Here is an 18,581-nt window from a genome sequence, read left to right as displayed (position 1 = left end):
TCACTCTATGGCTCTGCAAAAATAAAAAAATAAAGAAGTATCTTCTGTGGTTCTTTCTGAATCCTAAAATAACATTCCGTTCAAAATAGGGACAACCGAATCATGAATATGCAATTCATTTTTAATACGTCCATTGAGAACTCCTGTGTGCTTGTTCCAAGTGTACTTTAGGAACCTTTCGGTCATTTTAACACAATTAAAACTCAGTCCACAAGGTATAAATGTCATAGTTCGTCTGTTTGGGGATACAATAATGAGGTGCATTCATTAGATATTATGAGACATGTCCTGTTCCCATCTTGTTTCACCCAGAAGCCTGAAACGTACTTTCATTTCCTCCTTCACAATAAGACCAATACGATCTGTTGATTTCCCTTGAATATATAAACCTGAGTGTTGTACAGCTGTAGCAGAGCCCAGAGTCATGTAGCCATATGTCATTATCTTTAATAATACATAATGTTTCATGTTGTTGCACAGTTGTTTATATTTTACTGCAACCGAAATGCTTTCAAACATTAAACTGCACGGCAGCCAACAAAGGTAATAGGTAATGTGTTTCATGTCTGTCAATATGTTATGATAATCTGGAGTGCTATCCAAAGGGTTACAAACTGTGGTGATTTACAGGACATTGTGCCAATTTAAAGCCTTTTAATTGCCATTACATCAGGCCATAATCGTGCCAAACTAAGAGTGGTTCTACTTACCATGTGGAGGTCCTTACATCTCGAGTTGGTGCTGCACAAACTGTTCATGCAGTCGTCAATGTCTTGCTCACATCTCAGCCCAGCAAAACCAGGATTGCAAAGGCAGTAAAAGCCGTCTACAACTGAGACAAGATCAGTAGGACAGCTTCAGCAACTAGCATCATATATTTATTTACTGTACTCTCAGTAGTTCAACAGCATAACACAGGTAAGTGCTAATAATGGCTATGAAGCAAAATAGTCCATTGTGATTTAAAAATTGATGTGACAATTGAAATAAGGGCCTCAAACCTGTTGCTGCTAAATCTATGTGACAGGTTCCACTCCACCCATATGGAGTTTGACACATAACAGTCTTTAAATAAACCTCTCTGTAATGGCTCTTTTTCTCTGACTACTTTCCCCGTCTGTCCATATCCCACTCTTCCTCAATGAGACTAAAAGCTTTGTCATTAGTTTTCACATTCTCAACACACAGAATGAGTTGAAAAGAAGTACAACAATGGAAAGGAGCACACGTCAGGGTCCTTTCTTTGTTCAGATGTTACAAATGTGCCAATTTATTCTATCAGAAGCAAGAATCTTCCACGTCAAATAATCCATTCCTGCCTTTCTTTCATTATTAAATGACGTTTAAGTGGGAAGCAACATTCCGTTTCTCCAGCACAGCACTGGTGTACAGGCAGCCAGTGACGGAGGTAATTGTACTTCTTACAGGAGTGAATTTATTACTTCCTCAGTCAGGGTCCCAGGATTCTTCATTATCCCAAAGATTTAGCACGTAATCTATGCTGTCACTCTGTCTTGGTGCGTGTAGCTGCTATTACTCTCATTAAATGCTTAAGGTCCTGGGTGGCAGCAGCATTACTCATCTCAACCACTGTGGCTATGCAGTGCTCTCCCTGGTGGCTTGCTGGCTGCTGCTGCTGCTGAGCGCCCGCCAATAGGTCCTAGAGGCCTGCCACACTAACCTAAGGTGAACTGGATGAGTCAAGACAGCCGGCCGAGGTCCACTACAGCACAGTGAAGGATGGGAGACTCTTCGAAAGCAATCCACTGCCATCAGGGTTTTGTTATGGCATAATTCATTTGCAACAACATTGGAAGGTTTTTGTTGAAATGTCACAAAGGCTCGAGGCTATTAAGACAGCACAAATGTGTTGCTGATGAGGAACATTTTAATTTGACACCCGCACAACCAGTGCGCAGTAATGTCAGGCATCTTAGTGAAATGTACCACAGAAAGATTTGTGTGGTTTTACATGTTTCTCCTGACTTACTTGATTTACTTCTACAGTTAAGTTAAGGAACTAATCAAGCCTACTTTAGCAGGTAATCGCCTAGATCCACACATCAGATGGGATAACTCCACTCTAATAACACTCCTATTAGCTGCAATGGCCACCTAATTTAAAACTGTCAGACTGTAAGTGAGGAGAACTACATTTGACAAATGCACAGTGTGTGTGTGTGTGTGCGTAGGTGTATATAGAGGTTAGCTTTCATCTCGAGTGCCTGTTATTAAGCATTTTGGTCAGATAGCCATTTCTTACCATCATAGCAGAAGCCGTGGAAACAGGGGTTGGAGCTGCACTCATCCACATTGATTTCACAGCGGGGACCAGTGAAGCCTCGGCGACAGTGACAGCGGAAACCCAAAGGGAAATAGTCTTGATCCAACTCCTCAACACACACTGCGCCATTCTCACATGGATTACTGGCCTCACAGGGTAAGAACTCACAATTATGACCTGGAGTGAGGTAAAGAAACAAAGAAATGCATGCAGCAGACAATAATAAAGCTAAAGAGTATTCCCCTATTGTATGATTTATTGAACCCATCTATGTGATTACATGCTGAGTTCAAGCTTACTCATTGAACAGAGAGGGACAGTTGAACACAAAGCATGTTCCAGTAGATGCTGATCCAAAATCACTTTATCCTCACACTGTATAAACAGAATAGTCAGAGGCAGATACTCGGGGTGCTGTTTCGATGCATTTTAGAACCGTTTTGTCCTTTCAGTCGCTGAACATGAGAAATGACATGGCTGATGTTATAACAGTACCTTACACATTTCAAGCTTTGTGTTTGTGGCAATAAAATGGCCAAATGTGTATATATATATATTAGGGCTGTCAGCGTTAACGCGTTAATCTATGCGATTAATTTGGCCGCGTTAACGCACTAAAATATTTTAACGCAATTAACGCAACTTTGTTTACTTCCGGTGTTCGTTGAAGTTTTTACACTCCCCTGAGTGTCAAACCGCGGCAGTACGGTTTAACACTGTTTCCGTTTTTAAAACAATTATTTCTCCGCGAAAATAAGGAGCAGAAATCAGTTTAAACTCGTGGATGAATCAGTCGGGTTTCCTCCTGCTCCTCCTTCCTCCCGTCTCCCCCTCAGAGGAACGGAGGGGCGACGTGTCGGGTGACGCGGCGCGGAAAGAACTCGTCACACGAAACCTTCAACGTGATTGGTCAATCCGTTTGTCTGTCAACATTTTGGGAAAAAAACAACCAATGAACACACAGTAAATCACAAAGGACCTCCCACCACACAGGTGAAGCTCATTAGCAGCCTGTCAGTCAGAGAACCAGAGAACACGGCGCGAGGACAATGTGTTTCAATATATATAGAGCTGAGATTGTTCTGGAATGTTTGATGTACACGTTGTCATATGCAAAAGCCTTTAAAAGGTGAATTTACATTTTTTTGTAAAATGGAGAAAATGAGCCCAGCCTCCAGAGGGTCACGTGACATATTTGAATGTCAGTCAGTTTACCAAGGCCACTGGTTCTGCTGTTGTTCAATGTTAAAGATGACAGTGTGGTGACCCACATACAGACGGTGAGAGACATTCACTTAAGAGCTACTGTGCCTTTAAGAGTGGCGGGTTATTTAGTCTAGGGCTTCCGTTTCCGGAAGGGGGGTTGTTGTCACGCTGCTATCTTGATGCACAAGTATTGTACATGTTATGTGGAGTTGGAGTAAACTACCTCGACTGCAACTACGTCTACTGCCTCGCTGTTTCCTAACTCTACACTGGTGACCCCGTGAGTGAATACGACATGTCCGACAACGAAAACGACGTCGCCGTGGTTAACGTTCCCGCCGCACCGCCCGCACCGAACGCCGGGGCTAACGACATGGCTAACGTCTACGCCGCTACCGTCAAGTTGCCAGACTTTTGGCAGCATAACCCACGGCCGTGGTTTCAGCACATAGAAGCCCAATTCCAGCTCAGAGGAATAAAGCAGGATGTCACGAAGTACTTCCACGTTGTGGCCGCTTTGGATGCTTCGACGACAGCACGAGCGATGATGCTGCTGGAAGCTCCACCGGCAAGTACGAAGCACTAAAGACATTCCTTCTGAAACTTTTCGAACTGTCTGAACTGGAGAAGGCGGACTGCCTGCTCTCCCTCAACGGCCTCGGCGACAGCAGGCCGTCGGAGATGATGGAAAAAATGCTAGCCGTGCTAGGATCGGCTGATCCCTCTTTCCTTTTTACGCACATTTTCCTGAGGCAGCTCCCAGTGCCTGTACGCACGGCACTGGCCAGTTCCCCCCTCGCCTCGTCCAAGGACTATCGCGCTCTGGCTGCTGAAGCAGACAGGGTTTTCCTGGCCAACCGGCAGCAGTTTGTCCATGCCCTGCTGCCCCACCAGGGCACCCCGCCCCCGCCCATGGAGGACTATACAGACACTGCGGCTGCGGTGACGGCCCGCCGCCAACCCGACGACGGGCTCTGTTACTACCATGCCAGGTTTGGGGCCAAGGCCAAGCAGTGCCGTAAGCCATGCAGTTTCAAGCCACAGGGAAACGCCAGGGCCGGCGCTCGTTAGCGGCTATGGGCGCCGGCCGTGACTGCAAGCTGTTATTCATCGCTGACTCCTTGTCTGGCCGGCGGCTGCTGGTCGACTCGGGCGCACAACGCAGCATCCTGCCAGCTCAACCCGTGGACACCATGGCCGGTGGACACGGCCCCCAGATGGACGCTGCTAACGGCACGCCCATACGTACCTACGGCACCAGGCAAGTGGAGGTGTGTTTTGGCGGGCGCCGTTTCGGCTGGGACTTTGTTGTGGCTGCGGTATCCACGCCTCTCCTGGGCGCAGATTTCCTCTGTGCTTTCAGCCTGCTGGTGGACGTAAAGAACTGCCGCCTGATTGATGCCCTTTCTTTTGCCACGTACCCCTGTACGCTGGGGGGGGGCTGGGGCGCTCTGCCTGTCAAACACGCTGGCCACCGGGGACCCGTATCAGCGCCTACTCGCCCAGTTCCCGACCTCACCACACCCACGTTCTCGCCTGCAGTGGCTAAGCATGGCGTGAGCACCATATCACCACCGTGGGTTCCCCTGTCTACGCCCGGGCCCGCCACCTTGACTCAGCCAAGCTTGCGATCGCCAGGGGGGAGTTCTCGACCATGGAGCGCCTCGGCATTGTGTGCCGATCAAACAGTCCATGGGCGTCCCCCCTACACATGGTTACTAAGGCCGACGGGGGTTGGCGCCCGTGCGGCGATTTCCGTCGCCTTAACAATGCCACCGCTGCTGACCGGTACCCCGTCCCGCACATACAGGACTTCTCTGCCCACCTGGCAGGGGCCGTCGTCTTCTCCAAGGTGGACCTGGTGCGGGGATACCACCAGGTGCCAGTCCACCCACAGGATGTCCCAAAGACGGCCGTCATCACGCCGTTTGGACTTTTTGAGTTTTTACGTATGCCGTTTGGCCTCAAAGGGGCGGCGCAGACGTTTCAGCGCCTGATGGACTCCGTTCTTCGAGACATGCCTTTTTTGTTTGTTTATTTAGACGACATTCTAGTGGCCAGTGCATCCATGGAGGATCACATGACTCACCTCCAGCAGCTGTTCGAGCGCCTCGGTGGACATGGCCTCATCGTCAACCCAGCTAAGTGCCAGTTTGGCCTGTCGTCCATCACCTTCCTCGGCCACCACGTCACTCCGCTGGGAGCCGTCCCCCTTCCCGCCAGGGTGGAGGCCGTCGCAGGTTTCCCTCGCCCCCGCACCGTACAGTCTCTACAGGAGTTTCTGGGCATGGTGAACTTTTACAACCGTTTCCTTCCCCATGCTGCCCACCTCATGCGCCCTATGTACGAGGCCCTGCGGGGAAAGCTGCCCAAGGATGGGTTGGACTGGTCCTCGGCTCACTGTTCGGATCGCTCGGATCATCAGTTCGGGATCGGATTTTTTTCAGATCAAAAAAAAAAAAAAAAAATAGACAAGACAAATAGGTGCAACGGATCAAAACGGTTCGGATCGCTCTCGATCAGAGTCACGGATCGGGAATTTTTCAAAAAAAAAAAAAAAAAACATAGACAAGACAAATAACCATGTTTTGTCTTTAAATTATTCAATTGAAATATATAAAATCAACAATGACCATTAATAAAAACAAATTAACATCATCTTCCTTGAAACAAGAGCATTATTATCAAAGAAGAATTAAAGAAATTTTTCAAAAAAAAAAAGTGTCTGTATATTTCTGGGGGAGTGTGGACCTCTTTGCAGTCACTATGTCCCCTGCTGTTGAGAACTCTCTCGGAAGGAACTGAAGAGCCTGGCACAGCGAGATAGCATCGTCCATGTCTTTGGCAAAGGTCTCTCCAAAAAGCTCCTGCCCGCGACTTCTTTTGTGGAGGAGATGTCCAAGTTTGCTCCTGTTGGCTCTGCAGCTTGACCCTGCAGAAAAGAATAGGTCATTAATTAAACCTATTATTTATTTTCATGTTTCATAAACATGAAAAACATGCAATAACATTAAATGAATGCCATTATTACTGAAAATAAAAATGTATGAAGATTTAAATTGATCATTTTAAAATAATGTTTTTCCTTTACCTCATCACAGTCTTCAGTGGCCAGACTGCTCACAATCTCAGTGGTGAGGTCACTGTATCCTCTGGCGTAGGTCAGGGTCTATGTGAGACAGGGACTTAAACCTTGGATCCAGGGCAGTAGATCTGATCTGGCTTTCAGTCCTCTCTAATGGCAGTCTTGACATCTTGAGTGATGGTGCTGTCTTCCACACTTGGAGCCATGGATTGTAAGGATCATTGACACAGATGGTAACGTTTCAGTGCTCAGCAGAGATGTAACAGTTTTAGGGTTTAAGCACCTGGAGGACCTCACATCATCATCAGAAAGGGTTATGATGTCTTTGACATTTTTCTTTAGGGTCTTGTCGGTCAATGCAGAGTATATAGCTGCCTGCTGCTCCAGATAACGCTCTAACATATCATAAGTGGAGTTCCACCTTGTTGGGACATCGAGCAGCTGTTGTGCTTCTGAAGTAGGAAACCACCTTCCTGATCCTCCCAAGGAGGCGGTCCATCCTATTGACTGAGATTCCCAGTCCTGCCTCATTCACTGCATTTATTTGATTTTGGCATTATCAGTTGTGACTGGGATATTAGTAGTGGCCTCTTTATCTTCCATTCCTCCACTGCTTGTGTCAGTACCTGCGCAAGGTGACTGCCTGTGTGACTTGAGGGGCGTGTCTGCAGCACGGACTTCTCATCTCCCAGTCTGCTGTGATGAAGTGAGCGGTTATTGCACTCACACCTTCCCTCACTCGACCCCCCTGCGCCTGTTGTGAGTGCAACAGAGGGTGTCATCACCCCACACACCTTCTTTTTCTTCTACAGACCTACAGAACTGGGTTCGCGCTATGGGTGCGCGGTGCGGGATGGGATGTCGTGGCTCGAGGCACGCTCAGCATGTGTTTGAATTGTTTTTTTTGTTGGAATATGGCTCATCTCCTCATACCAGCAAACAGACGAAACATTGTGATTGCTTTTTGATTGCTGATTTGTGGAGGAAAGGGGCTGCTAAATGCGCGGTGCGGTTGATGAGTGTTTGTGGCCCTTTCTCGTTCCCCCGACAGTGAAACACCGTGATGCTGTAAAAATGTGGCCATGCCGATGTGTTTCCACTGTTGTATGACTTTCTTGTGCCACAGTGCCTAACACCGTCACGGTTTGGTTTTCTTTGCCAGCAATCGCTATGTCAGCCACATGCCACGTGTGTGTGTGTGGACTGAGCGCACAATTTTTTTTTTCTTCATATCAATCGGGATGCGCGCTGCGTCGAAAACGAAATAGATGATCCGAACGGATCACGGATCAATGATGATCCGTTGCACCCCTAGTCCTCGGAGATGGACATAGCCTTCACTGTGGCCAAGACCGCGCTGGCCGATGCTGCTCTGCTGGCGCACCCGTCTCCCGCTGCCCCCATCGCCCTCACCACGGACACCTCTGACTACGCGGTGGGGGCGGTGTGCGAGCAGTGGGTGGGGGGTGCCTGGCAGCCGCTGGCGTTCTTCAGCAAACAGCTCCGTGAAAACGAGCGCAAATACAGCACCTTTGACAGGGAACTGCTGGGACTTTTCCTTGCCACCAGACACTTTAGGTTCTTGTTGGAGGGCAGGCGTTTCACTGCGTTCGTGGATCACAAGCCGCTGACGTTCTCCATGGCCAAGACCGCGGAACCGTGGTCGGAGCGACAGCAGCGCCAGCACCTGGCGATTTGCGAGTACACCACGGACATCCAGCACGTGTCGGGCAAGGACAACTTTGTCGCCGACTGCCTCTCTCGGTGGTCGCCGGGTCCGTCCACTTGGGGCTCGACTACGCCGCTATGGCGGCGGACCAAGCCACGGACTCGGACATTCAAGCCTTCCGGTCGGCTCCTACTGCACTACGGCTGGAGGACGTGGTGTTCGACACAGCCGACGCCACCCTCCTCTGCGAAACCTCTACCGGTCAACCGCGCCCGCTGGTGCCTGCTGCCTGGCGGCGGCGGGTTTTCGACACCATCCACGGCCTTTCCCACCCTGGTGTGAAGGCCTCGACTAAACTGGTGGGCGTCAGGTTTGTTTGGCCTGGTCTCCAGAAGGACGTTAGAGCCTGGGCTGGCTCTTGCGTTGCGTGCCAGTGCGCTAAGGTGCACCGCCATACAAAGGCCCCTTTGGCACCGTTTGTGGTGCCGGAGAGGCGCTTCGACCACGTATATGTGGACCTGGTGGGCCCCCTGCCCCCCTCCCGCGGATATACTTACCTTCTCACCATGGTGGACAGGACCACCAGGTGGCCGGAAGCTGTCCCCCTGTCCACTACAGCAGCGGAGGTCGCCCGGGCATTCATCGGGTGCTGGGTGGCCCGCTTTGGCACGCCGGGTGACATCACGAGCGACCGGGGCCCCCAGTTCACCTCGGAGCTCTGGACTACAGTTGCTGAGCACCTGGGGGTGAAGATTCACCGTACTACGGCGTACAATCCGCAGGCTAATGGACTTTGTGAGAGGTTCCATCGTGACATGAAGGCCGCTCTGCGTGCCAGCCTTACGGGCGCCGACTGGATTGACCGCCTCCCGTGGGTCATGCTCGGTCTCCGCTCTGCCCCCAAGGAAGACCTCCAGGCCTCGTCCGCCGAGCTGGTATACGGCCAGCCCCTGCGGGTCCCGGGGGAGTTTCTGCCGGACGCGACTGCTCCCTGGTCCGCCTCCTCTCACCGGACTGTGTCCCGGGGCGTCGCCGATGCCTTCGTTCCGGTCCCGACGACTCGCCACTGCCTCCCCCAGTCCTATGTCCCCAGGGACCTGCCAGCGGCGAGGTATGTCTTCATTCGACATGACAGCCATCGGTCTCCGCTGCAGCCCCCCTACGACGGCCCCTTCCGTGTCCTGGAAGCGGGCGCTAAGAACTTTGTTGTGGACATGGGGGGCAGGCCAGAGAGAGTCGCTATCGACCGTCTCAAGCCTGCTCATTTGGACATTGATGAGCCCGTCCAGTTGGCCCTGCCCCCACGCCGGGGGCGCCCCCCTGTTTCAGCCCCGCCCCCTGCCCCGACCCGGCCCCACTTGAGTTCCCTGCTGCGAAGCGCAGCCGTTTCGGCCGTTTGGTCCGCCCCCCGCCACGTTGACTTTGCCTTTTTGAGTCAGACTCTGTTCACTGACTTTTGTCTATTGCAATTTTGGTTTGGTTGACTTTGCCTTTTGGAGTCAGACTGTTCACTGACTTTTGTCTATTGCACTTTTGGTTTGGTGAATTCTGGGGGGGCCTGTGTGATGACCCACATACAGACGGTGAGAGACATTCACCTAAGAGCTACTGTGCCTTTAAGAGTGGCGGGTTATTTAGTCTAGGGCTTCCGTTTCCGGAAGGGGGGTTGTTGTCACGCTGCTATCTTGATGCACAAGTATTGTACATGTTATGTGGAGTTGGAGTAAACTACCTCGACTACAACTACGTCTACTGCCTCGCTGTTTCCTAACTCTACAACAGGACCAATGGGGTCTCAAATATACTTCTTTTTTTTTTACTAATCTGGATGTTTCACTGAAGAAACAATTTATCATCCACGATATTAAATACCTCGCTGGCACTTTATAGGTAGAAGCCTCTTTGAAAACACAACTGTGTGACGTTTTGTATTTAAAAAGAAGAAGAAAACAACTTTTAATCGCGATTAATGAATTTCAAAATGTGCGATTAATTAGTTAATTTTTTTAAATCGATTGACAGCCCTAATATATATCCTCAGTTCCAATTGGCAGTGATGTTCCCCTCATAAAAACACATGTGGCTGTGCAGCACTGAATTTCCTTACTAATGCACACACTCAAAGTTACAATTAGCAATATTAGGATTCCTGCGGCACTTAACAAACACTTTGTTTTAGCAAACTGCCAGAATCGTACAGACTAATGAAAGTGCAAGACATCATTATATTTAGATACATGCATGAATCGGTAGTATTTGAATTTGATCACATACGAAAAGGAAAAGAAATGAAGAACATGCATATACATTTTTTTTTTTTTACAAAGTAAGACAAATAATCAGCCATGCTGCCATGAACCTTAAAAGGAGTGAATACAAAACCTTGAGTGTTGCAAAACATACGCAATTTGACTAAACACATTGGTTACATCTCTGATGGTTTCTGTCAAACAGTCACATGAAGAAACACGTCAAGAGACATTCTGACAGATAGCGATGCAAAAATGATCAGAAATGATCAGTTGCATTTGGAGATGGAATTGCTCGACTCCAATGGCTTCTACAAGCTTTAAAAAAAAAAAAGATAGACGGCACATCGTTGCTTTTGGCTGAGCCAGCAAGTTGTCATAGCCACAGCTGATTAAATGGTGGTAAATGATCTGTACTTGTATCGTGCTTTTATAGTCTTCCGTCCACTTAAAGAGCTTTTCCATGTCATCAATCACCCATTCACACCCCGAGGACAGGGCCCACCTCGCATGCCCATCACGACACCGCCAATCCTCTGATTGAAGGACGAACATTACATAGGAAGGATTACATTACATTGAAACGTGACACTTATAATATATTGTAAATACTTCCAAAAACAATTAGCCAGTTGTACACGACGCAGTGAAGTATTAATGTTTTCTTATCTAGTGAAATTTATCTAAAAATAGTCACGTGTGTATTACATGATCTACAAATAAATAATAGAACTACCACCTCTTTAGTTGTATGCCTCCACTAATTAGTCATGTTGCAGTTTACATCCATATCTGTCCAAAATGTCATCACTTCATTATTTCATCCTGTTAGACATTTGTGTGAAATTGGTATAATTGGTTATGGACAGTTTAGTGAAGGCACGGTGACCTCTGACCACCAAATCCTAATCAGTACTTCCTTGAAATTAAGTAAAAAATTAAGTAAAAAATCTGCCCATGAATTTATAGTTATTAATATTTTGATGTGTGCATTTGTAACAGTTTTACACATGTACACAAATTGATTGGCATTCGTGTTAACATTGGGATACACAATACTTAAAATTACACACAAACACATTTGTAAATCTATATTTTCATATGTAGATGATGTAATGTACATTTGATCACGTTTCAAGATCAACTTCATAATATAGTTTCAATTTGAAACTATATTATGACCAGAGAATAGCTACTTTCCTTGGGAAAGGCATGGCAGCTCGACTGATATGCAATGACAAGTAGTAGGGAGTGGTAGGACAGCCCCATGGGTTATATATTTTATATAAACACGGTATCAAACCCTTTTCTGGAGTGTGAACACATAGCCAGACCTGCCAAAGACCCATTTTACAGATGTTAGCAGCTTTGAGTGCTTTCCAGTCATTGCAGCATTCACAAACTTGAACACTGGAGACAAACAAGGTCCCTTTATTTAGTATTATCCACTTTCAGATTTTTGAAAATACTGCCAGACTTGAAGAAAGCGTGGAATTGTGCTTTTGATACATTGCCACTGAAATCCTTAATTTTCATTGACCAAGGAAGATGAATGAGGTGGCTGATTTGGTCTGAACAAAGTCAGGTTGAAACTAGGGCTACTGCTTTTCTCAGAGTTGGAGTTGACACAGCACTGGAAATCCTTGGCTACAAAGTGTTTTGTGCAGATTGAGAACAGAAAGTGATTATTTTGAAATGATTTAAGTTAATGTAAGGCATTACATGTTAACTACATACTGAGGTCTGTTGCTTTAAAGACACCAAATAGTCTCTCTCCGAGTTCACTTGTATTTGGTTTGATTTACAGTTCCCGTTATCTTTTACAATACATATGGCCACTGGCATAACTTTAACTTTAATCTGAATTAGAGCAGAAGACTTCCAGATTACATTACATGTCATTTAGCTGACGCTTTCATCCAAAGCGACTCACAATCCTGTTACAATTACACACCATAGACGCAGCTACAGGGAGCAATTCAGGGTTAAGTGTCTTGCTCAAGGACACATCGACCAGGGCGGGGATTGAACCTCCAACCCCCTGATTGAAAGATGGACCTGCTACCCACTGACCCACAGCCGCCCATGTTCATTTTCATGAGCGCTCTGAATCTTTCTTTTCAAGCCATCAGCTGTCTTAAAGTGCCTTTTTATAATATCCATGTGTCTTGTTCAGGAGTCATGTCGTCCTGGCCACTCTGCCGTAAAGCCTAGATTCGTGAAGCGCTGACTTGACTGCTGTCCTTACAGGAAGATCTCATAGACACTGGGCTCATTACCTTCGCATTGAAAATGCGGAAGGTTATGTTTTGATCGCCGTGTATTTATTTATTTATTTGTATGCGTGTTATTCGCATAACACAAAAAGTATTAAACCGAATCACATGAAATTCGGTGGGATGATTGGTTATTATCCGGGGACCATTTGATTAGATTTTGGGATCGATCGGTCAAAGGTCAAGGTCATGAAAAGGTCAAAATCTTCTTTTTACCATAGCACGGTCAATTTTTATCCAATTGGCATGCAACTAATGCAAAAATGTTCATAATTCAATGCCCAATCTTGTGAAATGCGAAGGTATGCGCTCTACCGAGAGCCCATTCTAGTTAGATATGTGGTCATTGGGTTTTGACCAAGGTCTTTCTTGAATGATTGTTTGGTTTGCTAGGATGAGTGTGTCTAGACGCAGTCTGGCTAGATGAATGTTTTTCACATTTATTAATGATGGAGCCCTTTGTGCTCCTGTGAAATGACACTTTTAGATTATTATCCACTGACAGTTCCTTCAAGGCAGTCCACTCGAGTCCAACTGGAACACTCAACAGTGAAAGTATAACAAGGACAAAGGGCTTGATGTGAATCATATTCAGAACATTGCAGTCATTACTAACATGGGACAGACACAAGCTGTGTCAACAAGTAAACATCATTAAAAATCCCGTCATTTAAGATATGTTATCTTTGACCATTAATACTTTTTCAATAAAAGCAACAATCTTGTGTTGTCTGTTAATGGTAATCAAACTTGTAAGTTAACAATATATGACAATACAAGTGTTATTGATTTATTATAGTAAACTATGATGATAGGAAAGCTAAAACTATGTTTTAGCTCCAAATAGTGATCATTCTTTTAATACTTAGCTTTTCATCATCTTCTCATGCGAGTAAAATTGTACTTTCCGCCCAAATCACCCACCACCATTTTAATTCCCACTGACATGCCAAGATGATACTGTTGTGAGGCTAGCAGCTAGCTCTATCATCTGACTACATGATGAAAGTTGTCACATTTGGCAGAAGCACACACCGTCGCTTACCGCTTAGTAATTACTCAAGGTTTGTGTACTTAACCAACCATCGGTAGCAAATTAAGACGTACTCCTTTTGTTGAGACATGTGAGGGGAGTTCAGACAGGTGAAAATAATAGTATGTGGAGTTAATTAATTTAGCTTCTTGTCCCCATTCCCTCAGTGCTCATTACCTTTAAACGGAGCCACACATCGGCAGAAGTAATTACCGGGCTGGTCAATGCAAGTGGCTCCATTCTTGCAGGGAGATGGAGCACACTCATCAATGTCAACTTCACACTCTGTACCTTTGACAGAAAAGAACACAGATTGATAAATATGATACAGTTGTCTGTTCTGAAACATTCAGTGTTGAAATCACAAAATGCATCACTGGAGTTGCTGTGAGTTGAACTCGGAGAGGGTTTGACCGAGAATAATGGGGTTTTGTGTATATTATCTTTGATGTCATACACACAGATGCTAGTAGCTAAATGCAGCTAAAATATCAGAGAGGGGTTTCTATAGTGCCGCAACAAGGTAAGAACAGCAAACACCATTCTCACAGGAAGAACCCTATTTCAGATATAATTCTGAACTTGCAAACAAATATATTTTAAAAGGAATGGAAACCTGCATCTTTGAGATGATAAGATTCAGCAATGCAACCAATGACATTGCTTGCAATGCACTTAATCTGGGAAATATGAGTGGTTATTACGAAATGTTTATAGGTGAAATGACATGATCTATGTTTTAGTTAAGTTATTCTTGTTCTTTGTGCTTTTAACCGTCAAATGTAGGGAAATAATTAAGACTTAAAAATGTCTCTAAGTATCAAACCACGGTTTTGTCTTGACCCTTTAAAGAGCGTCTGTGGGCTGCTGACTTAATGGCCATACATAATGTATTATTATTCATGTATTAGTATTGTATGCACTGAAATTATCATCTATGTTTAAACATACAAAGATACTCCCCACCCGAATAAATAAATGCATTGACTAACCTGTAAATCCAGGCATACAGACACATCCGTAGCCGTGAACAAGGTCAACACACGTGGCGTTGTGCATGCAAGGTGATGATATACACTCGTCTATGTCGACTTCACAGTGGTTTCCTGTAAAAACACGAGATTGAAAAGTCAGTGGTTCAAGAATGCATCGACTACATTAATGACTATGACAGCAAAAATATAGCAGTCCATCAGAGCCCAGACACACCCACTTCCTCCTTCATTCCCACAGCCATCATTCTCCTATCCTCAGTTAAAGGAGGAATATTCAAGCCTACTTGTAGGATGACGTCCATGTTGAGCTCTGATTATGTTGTTGCAGTTGGAGGATTCTGCTGCCGTATTTGTTATTGTAATGTTATGTTCATGTTGCAGCTGCCGAACAATTTGTTTGCTTTGTCTCTGTTAAGAATGCTACGCTGGTGGTCATGCTCTCATGTAGGGCGGTGACAGCAGTCATCACGTATTGTTCTTTTTGTTGTTCCAAGTCTGTGTAACTTTAAATAATGCAAGTTTAGGTTCGTTTTATGACCAACAATTACTGCAGCTTTGATTTGTAAAATTGTATGACTCATGCTCAGTTTTGTGCTTTCCTTCAACGTGGTGAAATATATGTTGCATTTCACTAAAAGCCTTTTCATGGAGTTTGAAATGTGATGGTTGGTGACACCTTCAATCCTTTGGTTGCAGAATTTGAAGACAGTTGTCACAGAAATTAAGTCAGTCTGATGTTGCGCGTGCACTTTTTGCAACACATGGAATAAACACATTTGTACGGTTAGGCTAGAAAAGTTATTTTGACACTGATTTTAAAACCCTTATTTGTCAGATGTCCAAAACAAATCACTATATTTCTGTCTAAACACCCTACTTTTGTAATTGTGGTAATACAAAATTGATCTTCTACACACAAACTGTGAGGTGATGTTCGTTTGCATTATTGATATTTCATACAATTAAAGTTGCTGTAAACTTTGGAGGAGGCTGTTCTACTATAATGCCAAAGTGAGAGGTCTTCGAATTACAGCAGCATTCCATATAATCCCAGGCTACCGTTTTCTGCTTCTCTTGTATTGGGACAAAAGGTCTAAATAGAGAATTTGTTACTGTAAATGTGGCCTGAAGGTCTTTGAAATATTGTAAATACTGATGCTCACTGTTGCCAAAAACCTTTAGAATATCTGGAAGACTCTGGGACAACAAAATATTTTGAAATATCCATTCATTGTAGGAGCAGTTTCCTATTACAGCAGCTACAATAGACACTTACAACTGAAGAGTTTAACTTTTCATGATTTAACATTTTCAGTATGAACCACCTGTATGCAAAGTCCAACCTATTTGTGGAAGACTTTTGTTGCACCATCAGCATCAAAAAGCAATCACGACTCGCTGAGTTCTGGCCAGATTCCATGAAACTTCATTCAAATCCCAAGCGGATGACTCAAGTTAGAGTTCCTGTATTTACTGGTGCGCTGAGGATTTAACACCTACACACAGACACACACACACATCAGAATCAGAATCAGAAACAGGTTTATTGCCAAAGAATGTTTTCACAAACAAACATGTATGCCTTCACACTTTTTATACACACACACATGGTGTGTAAGTGCGGTCTCCATTGTGTGCACTGCCATTGTGTAATGTTGTGGGACATGACTACTTTATGTGACCATGTGCGCCTTCGTGCTCCATCCTCTCTTTTGCCATTGTTAAATCTCGCGTGGCATAATCTCTTCTGAGACTACTACTACCTAACTAACTAACTAACCTCCTCCTCCAAGCAGTTTACAGTGATTTAATTTATGCATATGTGTTGTAATAATAGCTGGATGTAACAGCCTGTGCTCAAATTCAAACCTTCACTTTTCTTAATCCAGTTTGGTTATTGACCCCTAATTCCAGGGTAGTGACCCGTTACTACCTTCGCATTGAAAATGCGGAAGGTAATGTTTTGATCGCTGTGTATTTATTTATTTATTTGTATGCGTGTTATTCGCATAAGTAAAAAAGTATTAAACCGAATCGCATGAAATTTGGTGGGATGATTGGTTATTATCCGGGGACCATTTGATTAGATTTTGGGATCAATCGGGTCAAAGTCATGAAAAGGTCAAAATCTTCTTTTTACCATAGCACGGTCAATTTTTATCCAATTGGCATGCAACTAATGCCAACATGTTCATAATTCAATGCCCAATCTTGTGAAATGCGAAGGTATGCGCTCTACCGAGTGCCCGTTCTAGTTAGACTTTGAAATCATTTTACAACTGATAATAATGTGATTATTACCTCAGAAATACAAGGTATGAGTGGCATACTATCCAATATTATTAATTCATTTCCTTTGATTAAATAGGAGTCGAAGACCTATTGCTATTTGATTAGATTTTGGGATCGATCGGGTCAAAGGTCAAGGTCATGAAAAAGGTCAAAATCTTCTTGAATCGCATGAAATTTGGTGGGATGATTGGTTATTATCAGGAGACCATTTTATTAGATTTTGGGATCGATCGGGTCAAAGGTCAAGGTCATGAAAAGGTCAACATCTTCTTTTTACCATGGCGCGGTCAATTTATATCCAATTGGCATGCAAATAATGCCAACATGTTCATAATTCAATGCCCAATCTTGTTATATGCGAAGGTATGCATATAATACTTTTATGAAAATCAATAATTACATTTGCATACTGGCTAATAACCAGAACACACTTGCCAAATTCCATGACCATGAAAATCAAATGTGGATATTGGGCCCCAGTAGATAACCCCTAATGCCTATGCGACCCCATTGACCTTTACTCTGGTACCACTTTCAATTTCTTCTACTTGCACAAAAGTATAATTATGGAAAACCCATGCCATTTGCTGAACACATTCTTGCACACAGGGATAAACCCTTTGAATTTGAAGGACGCCACGCCCCTTCCTCTGTCACCATCCTGAAGATAAACTTTACATGTTAGGAACTAGGGGCAGTATGGTATGCTTTACTGATAAACAAAAGTGCATCTGGAAAAATCTACTCTTAGAATATAAACTCATAATGATGAGATTCATCATTTATGATTCATGTGTTGAATCTAAGATACCTGCACAATTAAGCAGATCAACTCCCACACATTATGAGCAGACGATAGAAAGTAGTTTCCCTCTTCACAAAAAAAAAATTCCTCTGTAACTGTGCTTCAGTGGAAGCTTTCCATTGAAGAGGCATCAAGCTTGAATGTAATTGTTTGTTGCCATCCATTTTTTAAAACCACATCCGGTGTGCAGTTTTTATTTCCATTCATTGAATACATTTATATTGCCGCCTGTAGTTTAAGTTGACGAGCTGAGTAAAAAACATTATGTAAAGCGAGTGAAACTCCTCAGATTCCATCCTAATCATGAAAAGGTGGATGTACTTTAATATAATCTACACAGTTCAGCTGTCAGCAGCTCTTGCCACTTTGAGTTTCCTGAAATCCGATCCACTCGTCTTCTAAATCGAACTGATCCTACTGTTAAATGAATATATCACTAGGGTCAGAAGATTTGGGGTCAACGACACATCTAGCAAAAGTGTATATAATGTAGAATTATCTGTTCTGTTTGGCATGGCATTTGACATTACATCACTGTGAAATACATGTCAGTCATGTATGGCGTGAACGAGATAGCGGTGGCAGAAAATAGTTAGAAATATGTTGTATGTATATCTCTGAGAACAGTTTCAATGCAAAATGATATTGATTTTAACAACATATTTGATTGTTGCATTGAGACATAAC

The 18,581-nt window shown here is 44.5% G+C and overlaps 1 protein-coding gene across 1 annotated transcript in view; it reads right to left on the bottom strand.

Annotated features, from left to right (window-relative positions):
- eys (eyes shut homolog) overlaps positions 1-18,581 on the bottom strand; it is a 174,394-nt gene that overhangs the window by 110,274 nt on the left and 45,539 nt on the right. The window contains 4 exon segments of the mRNA XM_056436017.1: positions 711-832; positions 2,264-2,461; positions 13,980-14,093; positions 14,795-14,908. Coding sequence (XP_056291992.1) covers positions 711-832; positions 2,264-2,461; positions 13,980-14,093; positions 14,795-14,908 — 548 coding nt within the window.

Source organism: Pseudoliparis swirei, chromosome 17 (genome assembly GCF_029220125.1).
Source record: "Pseudoliparis swirei isolate HS2019 ecotype Mariana Trench chromosome 17, NWPU_hadal_v1, whole genome shotgun sequence".
NCBI lineage: Eukaryota > Metazoa > Chordata > Actinopteri > Perciformes > Liparidae > Pseudoliparis > Pseudoliparis swirei.
Note: the sequence above shows the minus strand (reverse complement) of the source record. Positions and strands in the feature narration are given on the sequence as shown.